The sequence below is a fragment of the Pseudonaja textilis genome, chromosome 2 (genome assembly GCF_049901715.1).
Source record: "Pseudonaja textilis isolate UNSWEBS1 chromosome 2, rPseTex1.2, whole genome shotgun sequence".
NCBI lineage: Eukaryota > Metazoa > Chordata > Lepidosauria > Squamata > Elapidae > Pseudonaja > Pseudonaja textilis.
Window position 1 is genome coordinate 209657957 of NC_141991.1, and position 19253 is coordinate 209677209.

Sequence of the window (19253 nt, forward strand, 5' to 3'; positions counted from 1 at the left end):
TGGCGTTGTTACACGTGACGGATTCTTTCTTTTTTAAACAGGATTCTCTCTCTTGAATCTGCATCCTGATTCTGAATCTTTTATCATCCTTTGGGTTGATCCAAAGGACGATAAAATAACTTGATAAATGTCTGAATCTAGATACCAAAAGCAGTGACAGCCATGGGAGAAAATTCAGAATCCATACTTGTATAAGAGTAAGAAACATAAATTAGCAATTTAAACAGAAGAAAACTGAAATTACGCCTGCTGTAGAGTTTCCTCTGTGCTGAACAGATAATGGTGACTTCGACCGCTGACATGAAAGGTCACCCACCGTTCCCAATTTGGTGCTCTCCAGTTTCTTATCCCCAGTTATGTATCGAGATAGGACAAATGTGTCTTAGCTATGAAAGTTTCAATAGCAGTAGGGAATGAGCTAGATTATATAGGTGCACTTAATTCAAAACTACATAGCGTTTGGAAGCTCTATTCATTTTTGAGTTGGTCCTGGTTTTCTGTTCCAAAACATTATTACATAAAATGAATAAAATGGAAAATATTTTCAGCTGGCTTGAGGAGGGTGGGTACTCCCATACCTTCTCTGGCTTTATTACACAAGGTAAGCAAGAGAGCACTATGCAATCTAAAACGATCTCTTATCTATTGGACTGGTCGGAATATGTGCCTGCTTCTTAAAAAAGCTATCCACTGCCATAGCCAAACCTGTAAGCATAATCTTTGAAAAATCTTTCCAGTACAAACTTGCCATTCCCCATGATGTTGCTCTCATGATTGGTGGATAGTTTCCTGACAGCTGGTAATGTACTGAAACTGGGTGGGCAGCAAAGCCAGAAAAGTTTTTAAATATTGTTGCTGTTAACTGTTTAACACTGGCAACATTGGCAAGTAGACAGGCCCCTTTGGCAAGAAAAAATAATATTAGTCACTGCACTATTTACATGTCTATCCAAGTTCTACTGTCTATATTCTGGGTTTATTTTTCTTGTCACGTTACACATATGTAGATGAGTCGATCGAACTTCTGATTATGGAAATTTACTCTATAGAAATATATTTTTATGCAAAGATGCAAATGATATATGTAAAATCACTGCAAAATTCAGTAATCCACCTCAAATGCCTTATTAATCAGTTTGGCTTCATCTGGTAGGCGCTTGGGAGTTTTACTAACAATCTGAGGATGATTTGCTTGAGAGCAAGGTCCCCCCACTGGTAGGAGAAAGTATCTCAGATCCTTGACAAAATCCCCTCTGAGCAGCTTCTCTGTGCCAGCCAGTCCCAGTTAGCTCATCGGTTCTTTGAAGTCCTCCAGGAGATAGAAGATGCAAAACTTGAGCACATTATACAACAATTAAGATAACTTGAGTAAGCTGATGTATATGCCTAAACTTAAGTCTATTCAGTGGTAATAAGAGTAGCAGAATGTGCTTTTCTCTTACTGGATCAGGTAGTTGTCCAATGACCCTGTTCCAGGTGGCCAACTCCCTTCTGAGTACAGACAGTCGTATTGATTTATCATCTGTCTGCTGTGATTACTTTGTTCAACACTTTGCTGGAAAATTCACTCAAAATCTAGTCTAATCTGGACTCTGTTTAGGTGAAGCTTTGCACAGTGATTTAGAGCACCACCTTGCCACGTTATCTGACCTGTTACTTTATTTGGCATTTTACTTTTTGATAGGGGGCTCTCAGGGACATCTTTATCCATGGCTGGAGTTTTGTTTTTCCTGGCTTCTTTGGTCAGCTGGGGAAGTATTAATTCCCTCAATCCAAGTGGTAGTTGTAGGGAAGAGATCAGTATGGTAGCTTCCGTCCTGCAGATTATGTTACATAATGAAGTGTTGATTATGTAACATCTATATGAACCATTGGAGATGACCAGACAGTTTGATCCTGATGCTATCAATATGCTGATTAAATCCTAGTACACATTGCACCTCTAAGCCATGCTAGAGATGCTTTTGAAGTCTTTCCCTGATGCCTGGAGACTATATGGGACTTACTTGGAAAGACCTGAACCCTAGTAAGACAGAGCTTCTATTTGTATATTCCTCTATACCCCTTGCTTTCTCAGATTGGCATGTTTATCAGTGGTTATCACACCGGTCAAATGGGCCCTGCACTGGCTCCCTATTATATTGGATCCTGCAATATATTGTTGTTTTTGGTAGCTCCTAATGGAGTTTTCTTTTATTAAGTTTGAATGATGAGTTTTTTTAAAAAAATATTTATAGATAAGACATGGGCTTTTTTTCCCTTTCTCTTTAGACAAAATATTGTATAAAGAAATATTTTAACTTGTTTAAAGTGTGTGTGTATGTGTGTATAATTCACAATTCATATTTGAAATATTTGAGAAGCTGTTACTGAAAGGGGTTGTACGTGTCTCGATGGAGAAAGAAGTCATTTCTTTATTTTTTCCTTATTCTTTATTTTTCTTTATTTTTCTCCCTTTATCCTCCCCCCTTTTTTATTTCTCTATCTACACTTTTCACTTTTTTATATATTTCTCCTAAGTCATATTCATTTTTTAACTTTATATGTTTAAACTTCAATAAAATTATTTTAATAATAGATTTTTATTTTTTAAAAGACAAAGCCATAGCCCTAAAGAAAAAGATAGAATTATGAATAACAATGCTGCCAACAAAAAGAAAAGCAAATCTGAGAAACATTGGAGCGAGGGTTCTGAGCAGGGGTGAAATTCAAAAATTTTCCCTACTGGCTCTGTGGGCATGGCTGTGGGCGTGGCTTGGTATAATAGTAATAGCAACCAGGGGTGATTTTTTTTACCAATTCAAATCGTCCCTACCACCTCTCCTGAGCCAGGCTGAGGTGGTTGAATTTCATCTCTGGTTCTGGGTCATAGAGGATCTGGGAAATCTTTAAAATAGAGCATGTCTTGCACCCAAAAGATTTGATAAATGAGTCACAATTTTCAGTAAATCCTGTGTGCAATAACTACGTCATGCCAGATGTGGAAAATACGTCTGTGCTGGACTGAGAAAGTGAGGAATTTTCTTCCTTTAAGAAGGGATTAAAAATAGAGTAAGAAGAGGTTGCAGATGTCTTTTGTCTCTCTCAGGCATGGATTTGGGGGCTAAAAATCATTTGTATGTTTGTTTGATTTATTTTCTGTAATTTAAGGTGGTTGTTTATCAATAGTGCATATTGATATTTATAATCAAATAATGGCTGCTAATACCAAAATTGAGGAGCTAAGAATTGCCTCAGTATTTTTATCACAAGATCATCTGAAAAAAAAATTAATTCTGTATTTTACAATTTCATAGAATTATGTTGCAGACTGAAATGCCTGCTTCAAATAAGGTAAATGCATACACATGCATTTGCTTTCAGTTCTTCCATTGTCAAATTCATATAATTATTTGGTGGATATTGTGTGGCTTCCTAATTAATATGAATTTGATGACTATTAGAATGAAAACCATTCTTAAGGGCTTTCATGTCATTCCTCTCTAGGCCTTTGAAGATGAATACATCTGCTCCTTACTAAAGGTCAGGAAACTATAAGACAGACATGTGGGAGAAGCTTGTGAGCAAGAAGAGATTAATGCCTGCCAAGTTAAATCTATTCCAAAGACAAATGATAAAAAAAAATACACATGAGCAGGTAGCAGAAAAAAAAACCACAGAATTATTTGATTTATTCATTTCATCTTCTCCGAAACATACTTAAACTGCAAGCATTATCAGCATAAATTCCCTCTCAAGAGTAGGAACAGCTCCTCAGTATCTGTATTTTAACAACACAATTAGCTGCTTGGTTGTGGTTCCCAGAGTAAGGAAGTGGGACATCAAATATAAAGGAATGGGTGAACGATATTTGCACCAGAAGATTTTATTTTGTATAATCTTAATATTATAATGTATACAACTACTTCAAGTAAAAAAAACCGAGGCAGTGTGTCAGAGATTCATAGCACTATCTAATTAAAGCATCATAATCAAAGGAGCTCTATTCATCCAGTTTATGCCCCTCCCATTATATACTACTACCAGGAATGCGGGAAGAACACTTTAGGAGAGCGGCCCTCAGTTTTTTGGACACAAGGGATTGGTTACATGAAGAAAGGTTTTTCTGTGGACAGGGGTCATGGTTTTGCGTGCTGCCTGCATCTCGCAGATGGGACTTTGCTTATTTTCACAGACCAGTTGCTGGCATGCCACGGACCGTTGCCGGTCCACAAAACCAGGACCCCTGCTTTAGGACAATGTACATGACTTTGTGAACTTTGCAAGACTGGACCCATTGCAAGCTCAGAAATAGCAGGACTGATTAAAAAAACTTAAGCCTGGCAATGCTCCAGGCGATTATATTATCACTGCTGAAGTTATTACTAATCTGGAATGGTGACTCCATTGTTAGCATCTCTGTTTACTTTTATAGACCATACATATATTCTATGGGAATGGAGCCTGGCCATTAAAGCATTCATTTATTATTATTTTTAAAGGACAATTATATCTTTTACATACAAGCTGTAAATTTTATATTAAACTTTTGTAATAAATTTATAGACTAGGTGACTTCAGTATATATATCGGCTGAGGAGCAGGGGAGGCTTCAGAGCTGGCCATTTGATTATAGAACAATTTGATTTTGTTCTAACTTTACCACAACTAGCTAAAAAACTATATTGTTAAGGCTGGGTCTGCCTCATATGACATATGATTAGGTTTGCATTTGATTTTATTTATAAATCTAGATTGTGGTGCAAACTTCAACTGCCTTCTGTTGATAGATGCTTCTGTTAATGTGCAATCTTTATGAAAATTCAAGATTAAAAGTTAATGCAGTGCCAGTTTGGTGTAGTAAGAGGCTAGAAAGTAAGAGACCATAGTCCCGCCTTAGTCAAGAAAGCCAGCTGGGTGACTTTGAATCAGTCATCATCTCTCAGCTGAACTCATTTCACAGGTGGTGTTGTAGGGAAAATAGGAGGAAGATGTGTTGGATATGTTCACTGCCTTGAGTTATTTGTAAAAATAAAGGCTGGATATAAACAGGAACATTACTCCAGATCTATTAATGATAGAGGACTGTATCATGTTACCTTTGTTATTTAAAATATTAATTTTGTAGTGACTAGGTTAAATATCCTTGCATACTATCTTCTGAAAGTGGCTGACAAACACAATGTGATAAATTTGTATGTGGATGTTGCAGTATCATAATCATATAAAATTGATTTGGAATGAATTGTGTTTGCTCCACCATGAATTATAAGAAAAAACTGCTGAAGATAAGTTCTAGAATTAAGATCTTGGTATTTGCCAAACATCAAAGTCCATGCCTGACAGTTGAATGAGCACCTGATTGAACAAGTTAAAACCTTAATATATTTGTGAAGTTTTCAGTTCTTTAGTAATTATAGGGCTTACTGGAATTATATTGTTCAAAATGCCTCAAAATTGGGATTAGTCTTCTATCTTTTTATTACAGGAACATTATTTATATAAGCTCTCTTAAAAGCATTTTTCAGCAAAAGATCATATTTACCTTTTATTTGGTTTCCATATAGGCTGCTAAAGCTATTTTGCCCCATTAAAGAGAGGACTATTTTTTCAAGTGGTACAAAGTATACTAATGTGGTATTTCATAAAACTGATGTGATTAGAGTTAATTGTATTATAGGATGTTTTTATTCACTGTTATTTTATTATAGTTATGGCATATTTATCTTTGTTTGCTATCTTTGTTTTCTGTGGTTGAGCTATATATTTGATTAATAAAATAAGTAAACCAATGGCCCAATCAATCAATCCAGTTAAGCAGTAGATATGCTTTCTGACATGCACCAAACTTATTTTAATTATTCTTAATCCCGTTAAGTACTTGACAAATTTTAGCTGATCCAGATAAAATCCTTCAATGATCCTAGTCAGCTTTAGTTGAAAATATTAACTTTTTCATTTGTATGTGCTTATTTGTATTTTTAAAAATGTATGTATTAAAATTACATATACATCTCTATTGTGTGTATGACATATCTGAAACCAACTTTTAGCAAATCTCTTATATTGCTATATGAGTAAAATAAATTGGATCGCTCTTATTTAATTACATGTATTGCAAGTCCCTAGGCATCTTTATATTGTTCATCTTCTGAGAAAATATCTCTGAGAAACACAAAGCAGATGACTACATAGGCAAATAGACTGCATATTTTAACATTGTTTCCAAAACAAACAACTGTTAAGAAAAGGACAGCAGGAGGTGCTTAACAGTAAACCATTGCTCCCTTGAGTTTCCCAACACGTTTTGAATGTTGGCATATAATCCAGCAGTTGTCAGTACTGAAAAATATACAAGCATCTGGTTGTAGCATACTCAGTAAAGCTGATCTACATTTACAAATATCTTTAAGACATATATTTTAATATTTTAATGAAGCACAAAAAATCATATTTAAATTAAATCATGCTTTAGTTTCACTGAAATAAGTGGGCAAATTAATCATAGCTCTATCCTAGACATTTCATAGAAACATAGAAAACTGAAGTCAGAAAAATACCTAGTGGTCCATCTTTGGAGTTTTTAATTTTTTGTCAGGTGATGAACATGTTTATCTGAAGCATATTTAAACTCGATTACAGGTGACTGATCCACTACCTCTGCTGGAAATTGGTTCCAAGCTTCTGTGGAGTAATACTTTCTAACATTGCTTTTGAACTTCCCTTCTGTCAGTTTGAGGTTATGCCCCATGTTCTTAATTTTGGCTTAATACTGAAAATATTGCTTTCTAGAATTTCAGTAGCGCCCAAGTATGCCTAAACTTTCAATATTGCCCTAACCTGAAGTGATTTGAATGAGCCAGAAATGGTTGCCAGACATTTAACCTTTTCAGGGTATCCAGAGCAGACCTGGATCTGCCTTTTATATTTTCATTGGCTTGGAAACCCAACGTGTATCTCAAAAGAGAACCGGCGGTACTTGACATTCACTAAAATAAGTCTTTAGTTTCATCATGAAATCCATAAATAAGTCTTTCCACTGCATCAGTTTAGAGCTTCAACATTTTAGTCATATCTATAATATATATTTCATGGCCCTTAGCATCTTTGTAAATGACCTATCTCATTCCAGATGTAGCCTATAAAGGTGGGCAGGAGCAAATTCTGGACAATGTTAATACTAAGAAAGAAGCAATGAATTTTGCATTATTACAGGAAAGCCATATTGCTGCAGATTTCCAATTTGGCAAAGTGAGATTTTATTTACATTAAATAAAACAATTAAGCCATGCTAAATTTAGCAGATGGAGATTTAGCCCTCTTGAGGAGATTGCATAAAATATGAATTTTCAAATACAATAAAAAGCTGTTTTGAATCCATTTTGAACCAAGGTTCAAACCAAAATATTTGTCTCTAGATTTTGTTTAATGGTGAGTGGAATTTGTGAAATAAATAGCTGCATTTTTGTCCAGAGCATATACAGTATGTTAAAAGATCTGCAGAGAAAGATAGTGTCTGATAAAGGCCATGTGCTATCGAGTATTTCATCAACAGCAATAATGGACAATTATATGAAAGATTGCCTGGCTCTGAAAGCGCTGCGGCAGCTTTGCCTGCGTTTTTGAGGCTTCGATGTTGGGAGGGGCAGTGAGGACTGGAAAAGCGGAGAGCTGCACACGGCTCCATCTCCCTTTCTTTTCCTGCCTGCACGTGGGAGGGAGGAGAGGAGAGAGAGCCGGGAGCAATTCAAAGCTAGAGAACTAATGGGGAGAGCTGACAGCGGGCGCTGGGGGAGGGGACTGTCGTTGCCCTGTGTGGGAGTGTGCATCTCAGGACCTGAGCACAGGAACTGCAAGTGGGAGTGTTTGGGTGGTTTTGAAGATCTCCTGGAAGGTAACAGATTAGCGTTTTGTAGGTTTCGGTGAAAGTGAGTTTTGTTTCACCTCCCCTGGTAATGCGAGAGATGTTTTCTCTCTCTCCCCCCTCCCCCACCCCCAAATAATCACTGGCTGTGACTGGGTTTGGCAGCAAAGTGCTAAAGTGAGTGAAGTGCCTTGCCTGTCTCCAGGTGAGGCTGGAAGAGCCACCTTCCAGCTTTTCCTCGGCTGCAGATCTGAGCTCTCTCAATCCTCCACCTGGCATCTGAAAGGCTCTTCTGTCTCTTTGGAAGGTGCAGGTGGGGGGAGGCTTCCAGCCCGGAATGTTTTATTTTGTTATCATTAAGCATTTATGTTTTTGTTACAATTAAATGTGTGTGTGTATAATTTTTATATTAAATACACACGCACACACACACATACACATATACATATAATTTTTAATATTAAATATATTAGCTTTTAAAAAAAATCATATTAATGGTCCTTGGGATTTAAAAGTATGAATTTGGTGGGCCCTGGGATCCAAAGGTTTGGGGACCCCTGATACAGAGGATAGGTTAACTACAATATTAATGTCAAATAGTAATGATGATTAAGCAAAATCAAAATCATGGGTGGTTAAGAGAATAGTATTTTCAAGCAAATCTATCACATTAATTAAGAAAGGTTATCTGGGCCATTCACCAAGTGGAAAATGCAACATAGAAGCATGTATATGACTGACATAATTCATTTTTCACAGAACTATTTTTAAACCAAGGACACGTGAGGCTTCTCCGTGAGTTGGGCATAAAGTATAACTGGCACAAGAAAAGTCTTCAGACCTTTCCCCCCACATAAGGCTCTTTCCAAATGTCACAGTCTAGAGCCAGATATTTTCACCTCAGACCAATCTTATGAGACAAACTGGAGTTAAATATTAAGCTTACATGTTATAACATTCTAGGTTCAGATTTACATCTGGTTCAGGGTTATAAATAATTATAATGGAAACTCTAGAACTCAACTGTCAGTTAAAAAACAAGAAGTTTAAGCCAAAATGCCAGATAGCAAACCTCAACAGATTAAGCCGGATTCCAATTTCAGCAAGGCATTTGATACACAATACGGCTCCTTCTTATATGTAAAATAATGGAGCACTTTGTAAACAAGATACAAATTATTAGAATACTATTTTTTTTATCCTGTAATGCATGGTGAATTCATATTTTCTCCTGTATGTTTATATATTTGATATATTGGAACCGAAAGTGCTTCATGTCAATAAAAAATAGACACAATAATACATGCACATTTTATGGAACATTTCTTTGAAAAGATGCACTGTGGTTTGTCAAATAATTTGTTTATTTCAGTGTGAGAATTAAATTACAAAAGAAAAGCTCTTGTCTTATACATCAACTCACAAATAATCAAAGTGGAGAAAATTAGTACAATTCTCATTAGCAAAACTGCAAAAAGAAGCAGAAAAGCTTTAAAAGAATCTTAACTTTTTAAAAAATGTTGCCTTAATTTCTTGACTTGGTTCTATCCATACTGCACGGCGCATCACTTTTACAAGTTAGTGATTAATTTCAGTAGAAGCAAAATAGCAGTAGTCAGCAAGTACAAATATGACAACATTAGTGACCTCCAGATGCTAAATTAAAGTTTAATAGTCAGCAAAGACAGGTGTACATGATGGGCTTTTCCCGTTATGTTTTCCTATTGTCTTTATACAACAAGTGATTTAAAGTTAAATTGAGATGAACCATATTGTGTAGTGATCCTGTTCATTGATCCACTTAAGATGCCTCACAAAAAGTACATTGAAACATATACATTAATCCATCACAAAGATTATATATATAATAAGCAGGCCTTGTGTTCACATAAGATATTCTACCAATATGGTATGCCAATAAACATGCCCTGTTAAAAGGCAAAAAGTACACAAAATAAATATGCATAATCTTTTTGACGGAGAATCAGTAATAGGGAGTTACATTTATTCTTTTGTCATACTTTAGGGGAGACACCTGGAATTTAAATTAATTATTTTTGTGGACTTAGTAATGTTAGGATTAATATTATTGGGCCAACTGCCTACCTATGTGTGTGCATTTGTTTTTGTTTTTTTGAACAAGTGGAATAGAGGCTGGGAAATTAAAAACCAAGCCTGCATCATACGATACAATTATGTATTGCTAAACCAACTTACTGTTACAAGGGCTAGATTGCTGCCTCCTCTTCCAGCATGGCCATGACTTTAGAAACTCTTATTTTTGTTTTAGGCCAAGCCACAGAAAATAACCTGATACTCTTTAGGTACTTCGGACTTCATCAATCCTGGTTACTATGGTCAATGGCAAATGACTGTAGGAGCTGCAGTTCCAAACGCCAAAGAAAAATCCCTAGAATTCCTACCATGGGCTAGTTTATCATAATGTCTAGACAAATTGCAATTAATTAGACAAATTGCAATTAATCTCAACTATACTTAATATAAAAATACTTTAAATTATTAGTTTGCAATATTGCCTTTTTTTTTTTTGCTAACCTTAGTAACAGGAATAACAATTTATGGTTTTATGCAGTATTTTAAAGTTGGGCACTGTAAAACCTTAAATGGTTTCTCTAACTTCTTTTTTCCCCACATTTTTATCATACTTTTAAGAAGAAAAAATATAAGGAAATAAATAGAAGGGATACTTGTGATCATTTCTCACATTATCTAGTTTTCCTGTTTTGTGTGAATTTGGCCAACAATCAGTTGAAAATGCATACTAACTTGCTATCACTCTAGCTTAACGTCAGGTTATTATCTGGTCTGAAAAAGTAAAACAGGTACTAGACTAGTTGTTGTAGCATCCATACATTTTAAAGCATTGATTTGATTTACAGATTAAACTGGATTATCTGAGCATCTGTAAACAGATACTGAACTTTTCAAATAATCATGAATAGGATTGTAAGATGAAAACCTGTCTGAGATACACATTTGACTTGCTTACTACTGTTTTAATAAATATTGTGCACACGCATGTTGCTATTTCTGTATAGAGGCACTTAGTAGAGTACTTCTGTTGTAAACAGTCCATGGAAGGTCTCTACAGTAAAATATATGTAAATACCAAGTTGGTTTGTCCAGAGCAGTTTAATATACAAATCTTATTTTCTATAAGACACTAAAATTTAGTACATTAGTTTCTAGTGCATTAACCAAATGAAAAAAAATATTTTAAACAACTTTCATTCTCAATACTTATGTTGTATTTGTATATTGAAAGCACTCTAGGCTATACAAAAGGAAATTTATGCCTTTGGGCATATGTATGGAAGTACTTCGTTTAGCCACTTTTTTGTACTGGAGGAACCAACAAATATTTCAGCTGAAAACACTTATGCTATATCCTAAAGCTGCAGCTGATACATACAAACTGCTATTAGAAATTGGAAGAAAACCAGTGTGCGACTGTATTAGGCAGTGGATATAACGCAGACCTATTCAAATTTGAAAGAATGTTTCCACTGACTTCAGTAGAATAATTATTGTTCCCAACACGCTTTTTGAGGAAATGCATAATACAAAAAGAATTTCTTAAACATATTAAAATTAAACATTGATTGTTATGTACTGCAAAAGTAACACACAACAAAATGTACATACAGCAATAATTTATTCATTTAGTTTTGTTGAGACTTCACCTTTGCCTCATTAATAAAAGAGCAGCCATCTTACCTCAAATACCAGAATATACAACAAGTTACAGCATAGCAAAAATCCTACCTACTGTCAGTTAAAATCTAGTTCTGGTAAAATAATTTTGTTCAAGGTTTACACATACACAGATGTCCTTTTTTTCTTTTTTCTTTTTTGCAGAGCACAAAAACCAAAATGTATTCATCTCACTATAACTATCTATGCACATTATGTGACCACAGAAATGTTAATTATCATTTCAGAAAATGAACCATCAGTTCTATCCATGCAGGAATAAAAGGCTTGTTCAGCAGAAACCATATTACTGTGAATTTCACAGCCACATGATTAATTAAAAGGTTAGTGGCTTCACAAATACTAAGGTGGAGGGTTTTTTTTGGCATAAATACCAATTTTTCCCTGAAGTTATTTAGCCATTTTGCAACTCTAGAAGTGAGTGATATATTAATAGAATTATTTATTTTAATCTGTTTTTCATCTTTCTAAATTCCCCCAACCCATCAAAACAATTATAAAGGTATGGGATGTTAATTAAATATATGTAAAATATACTGTACAAATATAATTATTTTAGCAATTTTATTGCTAAATTATCAATTGGGAATCCCTCAAATATTAGTGAAGACAAGAATATTATATATGGCTTCCAGAACAAGAACCCTCTACAAGAATCAAACCTATTTACAAAACAAAGAGGGGCTAACCACAATTTTGCTGTTTTATTTTTTAAAAATCCACATAAATCTCAGTACATTTATTAATTTTCCATTAAACAGAAGTCACCAGATAAGACCCTGAATGGCGCTTAGGGCTTTGTGCACCACTTGAATCTGTACTTTCAGTCTTTGAATCTCGTTTTTTTGTACTGTTATTTACTGGTGTTGGTATCTGTGATGGTCGAACAGAACTGTTATCCACACTACTTTTTCTGGGGCTTGGATTATAGTTAAAAGGTGTCACACGTGCTGCAACAGCACCACTTGGTGAGCTGTGTTTACTTGAGCTGCTAGAACTAAATGGTGTGCGCTCAGTCAGTGTGTTTTCACTAGTCTCTGGGGCAGCTGTAGAACTGCTTAGAACAATTTTTGTTTCAGTTCCTTTCTTGTCTGGAGCATCAGACTGGATAAATGAATTCAATCGGGTTTCTAAACCCATGGTGCGAACAGGGACATTTCCATTTCCGGTATTTTGTTTTCCATGAAGATCTTTTGAATCTTTGCTATTTATATTACTTATCTCTGAACTGCTGTCAATAATGGGGGGAGTATTTCCTGTTGGAGATTTTCCAGACCTTGGATTATTAATAGGACAGTCCTCAATCCTCACCCATACATCCTCTGTTTTAGAGACTGCTGGGGCCATCTGATAAATTAGAGTTTTTGAATCAGCACCATTGGTGGGACTGGATGAGATATTCTGTGGAGGACTTGTCATTATTTGAGGAATTTCATTTTCCTTTATTTTTCTCCAAGTCCCTTTGGTTGGTGCTTGATTTTCTTTACCTTGCTTGAGTCCAGAAAAAGAAGTTACATGTTGCTTTTCATCTTCACTTTTTGCCTTTTCACTGGATTCTGAAGAAGCTGAAAGAATTGAGGAAGAACTTCCTGTCCTTCGCCAAGTACTTACACGAGGAAGTGATGAAGAATGTTTACTGTGTTCACGCTTCCATGTTCCTGATCTGTTAATTGGCAATCTAGATGGACTCTCAGAATGAGATCGAGTTATGTCATGCCGTTTTGTTGGTCTACCATCGTTGTATTCTAAAGATGGACTCAGGTTAGGAGGTAATTTTCTCCAACCACTGGCTTGGATGGCTGAGTGAGCAGATAAAGACATGTCAGGAAGCGAAGGACTTAAAACTGGAGTCGGAGTTTGGGACTGGGTTGGAGAGTCTGGTCTAGAAGGTGACAAAGATTCAAAGGAGACAGACTCTTCTAATTTCCTTCTTAGAGTAGGACTTGGGGTTTCTTTAATAAAAGTTGACTGACGTACTAAAACAGGTCTCTCTGATCGATCAGATTCACTCCCACTTGATTTGGCTGATGACATTCTAGATAAATCAGTCTTTTTATTTGATCCACTAATACTAGAATTTTGATTTAATCCTTTTGAGGCAGATTCACTTCTAGGAATTCCACTAGTACTTTTAGGCAATCCTGTTTGTTTTGCTACAGTTTGCTGGTTCATTTGTCTGCCTGGTGATGTATATGCCATTCTTCCTGAACCTGGTGACTTATTGGAAGCTGTACTTGGTGATGCTGTTCTTGGCAGCTGGGAAAGCTTATTGGGAGGACTTATACCATTTCTACCTGGTGAAATTGAGTTTCTGCCAGGAGACTGCAGAGGCCTACTTAATGGCTGTTGTTGTGGTCTAGAAGGTGTAGAATCTCTAGATCCTGATCTAGACGGTCCTTTACTTGAAATACCCTGTTGAGATGGCTGTCTAGATATAGGGCTTGGGTCAGATTTCATAGAAGGTTTGACAACTCTTGGAGAGCTAGTAGAACTTTGGCTTTCATTAGGACTTTTGGATACTGCATTCTTTAGTTGTGGTCCTTTTTTAGAAACTGGACTTGTACTTGAAGAACTATTTCTAACTCCAGGAATATGAATCATGGTTCTTCCTCGGGAAATAGAGGGCATATTTGTTTGCAAGGGCTGTTTCAGATGACTTGTAAGTTCAGAATTAGAACGAGTTTTACCTGTAATCATGCTTTTATAAACTTTCTTTCCTCCTTTAATTCCTTTACTTTCACACTCATTTTTCTTATTTTCCAGTGTACTCTTTTCACCTGGTTTAATAATTCTTGGACCCTTATTAGAAGTAAAAGGTTTTTCTTCTTGATCTGGTGTAAGATGAAATGGTGATCCTAAGGAAATTCCTGATTTTAATGAAAGGATTGAATCTGAATCGGATGAAGCTTGTCTAGATAGGGATGCGGCTGCAGCAGCTTGATGTAAACAGCTAACTATAGAATTTGCACCTTCTTGAATAGCTTTCCAGTCAAAGTTCTCTGAATCAGGTGAGAAACCATTCTCTGAATCAGGCCTTTGTATATCTTTTAAATCTAATGTGAGATCTTCTGCTAAAATGCCTCTGGTGTTTCTAGATCTAAATTTTTCACTATCCCCCCTTGATCTTGATGGCTTTTTCTTTTTAGGCATGGCTGAACTAATACATTCCTGCAAAAGATCATCTTCTGAATCAATACTAAGAGAACTAAGGGAACTGTTCCTTGAAAAGCATACAGGTGTATCTTCCACATGAAATGATTTAGGAGCATATCCAGAAACTGGTGCTCTAGTTGATTCTATGTGTTTCTCAGGTGGTTCTCTTTGTTCGACAGGTTCACTTTCTTTGCTATTGTTGTTTTCCTGATCAATATCACTGAGAGAACTCAGAGAGGAATTACGAGAGAAACAAACAGGTGTATTTTCTATTGCAAAATTTTGTGTTTTTTCATCCATAGACGTAATGTCTTTGGCTGATGGACAAAAAGAGGTCTGGCTTTGCCCCAAAGGTTTGGGTTGATTCTTTCCAGTTGAAGAGTGCTTTTGGCCAGCTTGTGGTCCAGTGACTGACTGCTGATTTGAAATATATTCTGTATTGGAGTTGGCTTCAATTTCATTGTTTTTCCCCTTTCTCAGTTCTGCCTTTTCCCTTGAAAGATCTACATCATCATCAAATTCCAAGGAACTCAAAGAGTCATTTCGAGAAAAACAATATGGTGTTCCTTCAATTGGAGTGTAGTGGTGGGGAGAATCAAATGCAAAGCTTCCTCTTGTACGCTCTTCATTATTTGGAAGTTTATCATTAAAATCTTTTGAATTATTTTCAAGAGTCTGCTTCTTTGTCTCTTTATTCTCATTATTTCTTTCACTACTAAAATTATTTTTTGATTCTACGTTTTTTCTTAAGCGTGCTCTGTACTCATTGCTTTGTGGCATAGGCTTTACTGGTGATGTTGGTTTCTTTTTCTCTATTTCTAGTTGATTTTTAGTATTTACGGAGGATGCTGTAGACCCTAGCTGGATCTGATCCATTATCTTTTTCACTCTGAAAGGTTTGTGACTTTTCCCTTTTGGCATAGCAGAATTAATACATTCTGCAAGAATATCATCACCTTCTTCTGTTTTGTCATCATTCAACCCAACAGTAGAGCTGCTTTTCCCCCTTTGAGCATCTTCCGTATTTCTTCCTTCAGTGGGAATTGTATCCCTCTTTTCAATTTCAGCTGATTCCATTCCTGAAACAGCAATCCCTGTACTGGCCAGTTCATTTGGAGGTGATTCTATTGTTAGATCACTCAGAGATGTAGCTGTTGAAAAATTTATTGGTGTTCCCTCAACACAATAAACACGTGGCGTGTCATCACCAGGGGTAAATGTAACATGCTTTTGGGAATGTGATCTGCTCTGAGAAGGAAGAAGTTTATATACAGGCAAATGGCTTGGTTTTCTGGCTACAGGTGGAGGTATTTTAGAAGCAGTTACCTGCGAAGGCTTTTTGGCTTTACGTGAAGACTTAGTTGGCATAGCAGAAATAATACACTCCTCCAATATTTCAATATCATCTTCATCTGAATCATCCAGAATATCTTTTTCTATTTCAGTGGATTCTTTTGTGTCTTTTTCTGTGTTATCCTGTGTATCATTTGATTGTTCAAGTTCTGCCTCATTTACATGATCATTTTCATGCACAGGAGGCATTATTCTCAATTCTACATCTTTCTGTATAAATGGTTCATCAAGACTCAAAGCACTCAGACTTGATGAACAAGAAAATCCATCTGGTGTACTTTCTGTTGCAAAGTGTAACAAAGTGTCAGCATCTTGCATTACCTGCACCCTTTGAACAGCTGTATTTACAGTTGTTTGTCTTGGTCCAGATTCTCTCTTTTCAGTGTTGCATACTTTTGCTTTGGCTGCTTCTTTCTTTACTTGGGGGACTTGGGTAGGTGGTGGAGTTTTACTTCTGCTGGGTGGCATTGTTTGCCCAGGACTATCTGGAAGATCACTTGGGCTTATTATACCACTTATCATCCCACTACATGGCTCACTTTGAACAGAACTAGCAATTGAACGGCTCTCAAAACTATCCAAGGAACTTACAGAGGTACATCTGCTAAACATGAGTGGAGTCTCCTGTAGATAATGTTCTGGTGGGCTCTTGGGAGTCTGGGCACCACTTTTTGAAGGAGACTTGGCACCTGAAGAAAACTCAACAGCTTTATGTCTTGCTGAATCAGATGAAGGAACCGTGGAAGTCTGAAGTCTATTTGATTTTGTTCTAAGATGCTGGGAAGCTAATGAAGTTTCGTTAGTTGTTACTGTTGTTGAGAGATTCCCACTGTTTTCTTTCATTCCAACTATCTTCAGAAAGTTATCAGTATCAGCTACCCGTGTGGAATTATCACGTCCTGTTTCATCTTCAGCTGATGATAAAGATGATAGAGAGCTACATCTTGAAAAACATATTGGTGTATCTTCTACACAGTAAGTTTGTATTGTTTCCTGGTTAATGGAAGGTGCTTTGCAGGTTGTAGACTTCTGAGTATGATTTGCCCTATTCTGAGCAGAATTTGGATGAAGTTGGTTATGTTTTTTTGATGCAGCAGAAGATGATGTATTTCCACTGCTTGAAGAAATATGATCTGTTTTAGTACTCTGTACTGATGGAGTTTTTGAAAATGAAAAAGATGGTTTCTGTGCAGGAGGGACATCTGTTGAATATCGAAGACTGTAATCAATTGGCTGATCTGCATGGTGTGCCTCTTCATTGTATTTTATGCTGTAATTAGTTGGATGATCTTCTTCCTCATGCTGTTCCTCTTCAGAATAATGCTCACTATAATTTGTAGGCTTATCAGTCTCAAAATCATCAACTTGACACAAGGACTGATTGACTTTGGGATTTATTCCATGATTACAACCTACTCTGTTTTGTTCTGAATTACTGGATTCTCTTGATCTGAAAGGAGACACGCATTCTGGCTGCCCAAAAGCTGACTGATAACTTAGGTGTTTATTATCACTGCTCTCAGGATATACAGGATATGCTCCACTTTGACTTCTGGACTGCCTTTGCTCATTCTGCTTTATTTCTTCTTCTATTACATGCTTAGGTCTGGCCCATCTTTCATTCTGAGATGGGCTCTGCCTTCCAGAATTCAATTGTTCATCAGAATATTTCAGACTATAGTTTATTGGAGTATCCAGTTCTCCATCATTGTCATCCATATGATTAGCACTGTGTATTTTATGAGCTAAATCAGCAGGATACTGTCCATAACTGCAAAATTTACTTTCTTCGTCTTCAGAATAAGATTCTATAGGCTTCATTTGTCCTCTTTTACCATACCCATCACTGCTACTGACACTATTTAAACTATCATTAGAAGCTCTTTTATATTCTACTTTTGAATATGGTACAGAACATGCCCTGTTCTCAGATTTTGGAAAGTTGTAATTATTTGTGTGAGAATGAGTAGTAGTTGTTCTTCTTAAAGCATTTCTATCTTCTGACAAACAGTGAATTTCTGTTATGGACCCACTGCTTCTGTCATCTTGTGATATGTGCATATTTGCTGTTTCCTCCATTGCTTTTGAAATCTGAGTAGCAGCAGTAGAAATTTGCATTCCTATTCGTTTAGAAGAGTTGCTAGAATTTTCTGCTGTGGTATGGTAGCTGTTCAATCCCGCTGTACGGTCCCTATCTAAACTCCGTTCTTTATCAGAACGAGAACTCTCTGTATTTCCTCTGCTTGATGAGGAGGAGCCAGGCAATACTGTAGTATTTAAATACGGTGAAAGTACAGTCACATTTCCACTGTTAAAGTTTTCTGACCTGCACATTCCATCTTCATGGCGATTACCATCCAAAACATATTCACTGTAAAGATTCTGTTTATGTCTTTGCTTATTGCGGTGAGATGTTTTGGGACTTAAATTATCAATGTTATCAAAAGTCTCAGATAATTGTTGAGCATCTAATTCTGCTTCCAGTGCTTTTTGCTTTCTGACATGAAGAGATGGCAAGCTTGAACCTGGAGACATAATATTAGCATCTTTGTATTTTGCAGGTCTGTTTGCCATTAAATTTCTTAGAGCTGCAGCACTCCCCATGGCTATCATTTTGTGCTTTGAATGTATGAGATTTTTGAGCATACTGACTGCTCCCAAGTCCCACAACGCTTCCTGGTCCTTTGCATTCCGTGCAGACAGGTTCCACAAAGTTCCACATGCATTACTGACTATTGTCAAACTGTGAGACTTCAAATGATGTAAGAGAGTTTGCAAGCAGTTATTCTCTCTCAATATTTGCCTGGAATTGAGATGTAAGCATAAAAATTATCACATTAACAACACAAAAAAGCTCAAATATAGCAACATATTATTTTTCATAAATAATATGGCTTGTAAGCTCTGAATAACAAATGCTCTTAAAGAATGAATCAAAAATGTCAAAACAGTTCTATGGAAACAATATTTTCGAATAGATCATTTACTATGGCAAATATTCTCTATTCTATGCCAAGGAGATAGCCATGTGAATTTCCCTAAATATTACATGTAGATATTATGCAGATAATGCTATTTCACTTAAATATTCTGTACATACAATAATTTTACTCTGGAAATATGAATCTAATACAGAAGGATAAAAAGGAAACAGCGTTATTCAGCTGAC

General features: G+C 36.2%; 1 protein-coding gene across 7 annotated transcripts in view; it reads right to left on the reverse strand.

The window, feature by feature from the left end:
- Window positions 1-9185: 9185 nt before the first annotated feature.
- The window catches only part of APC (APC regulator of Wnt signaling pathway), a 147613-nt gene continuing 137545 nt past the window's right edge, over window positions 9186-19253 (reverse strand). For all 7 annotated transcript variants that reach the window (XM_087926952.1, XM_087926951.1, XM_026719927.2 and 4 more), the window contains one exon: window positions 9186-18887. In XM_087926952.1, coding sequence (XP_087783078.1) covers window positions 12332-18887 — 6556 coding nt within the window. In that variant the 3' untranslated portion in view covers window positions 9186-12331. The remainder of the gene's footprint in view (window positions 18888-19253) is intronic.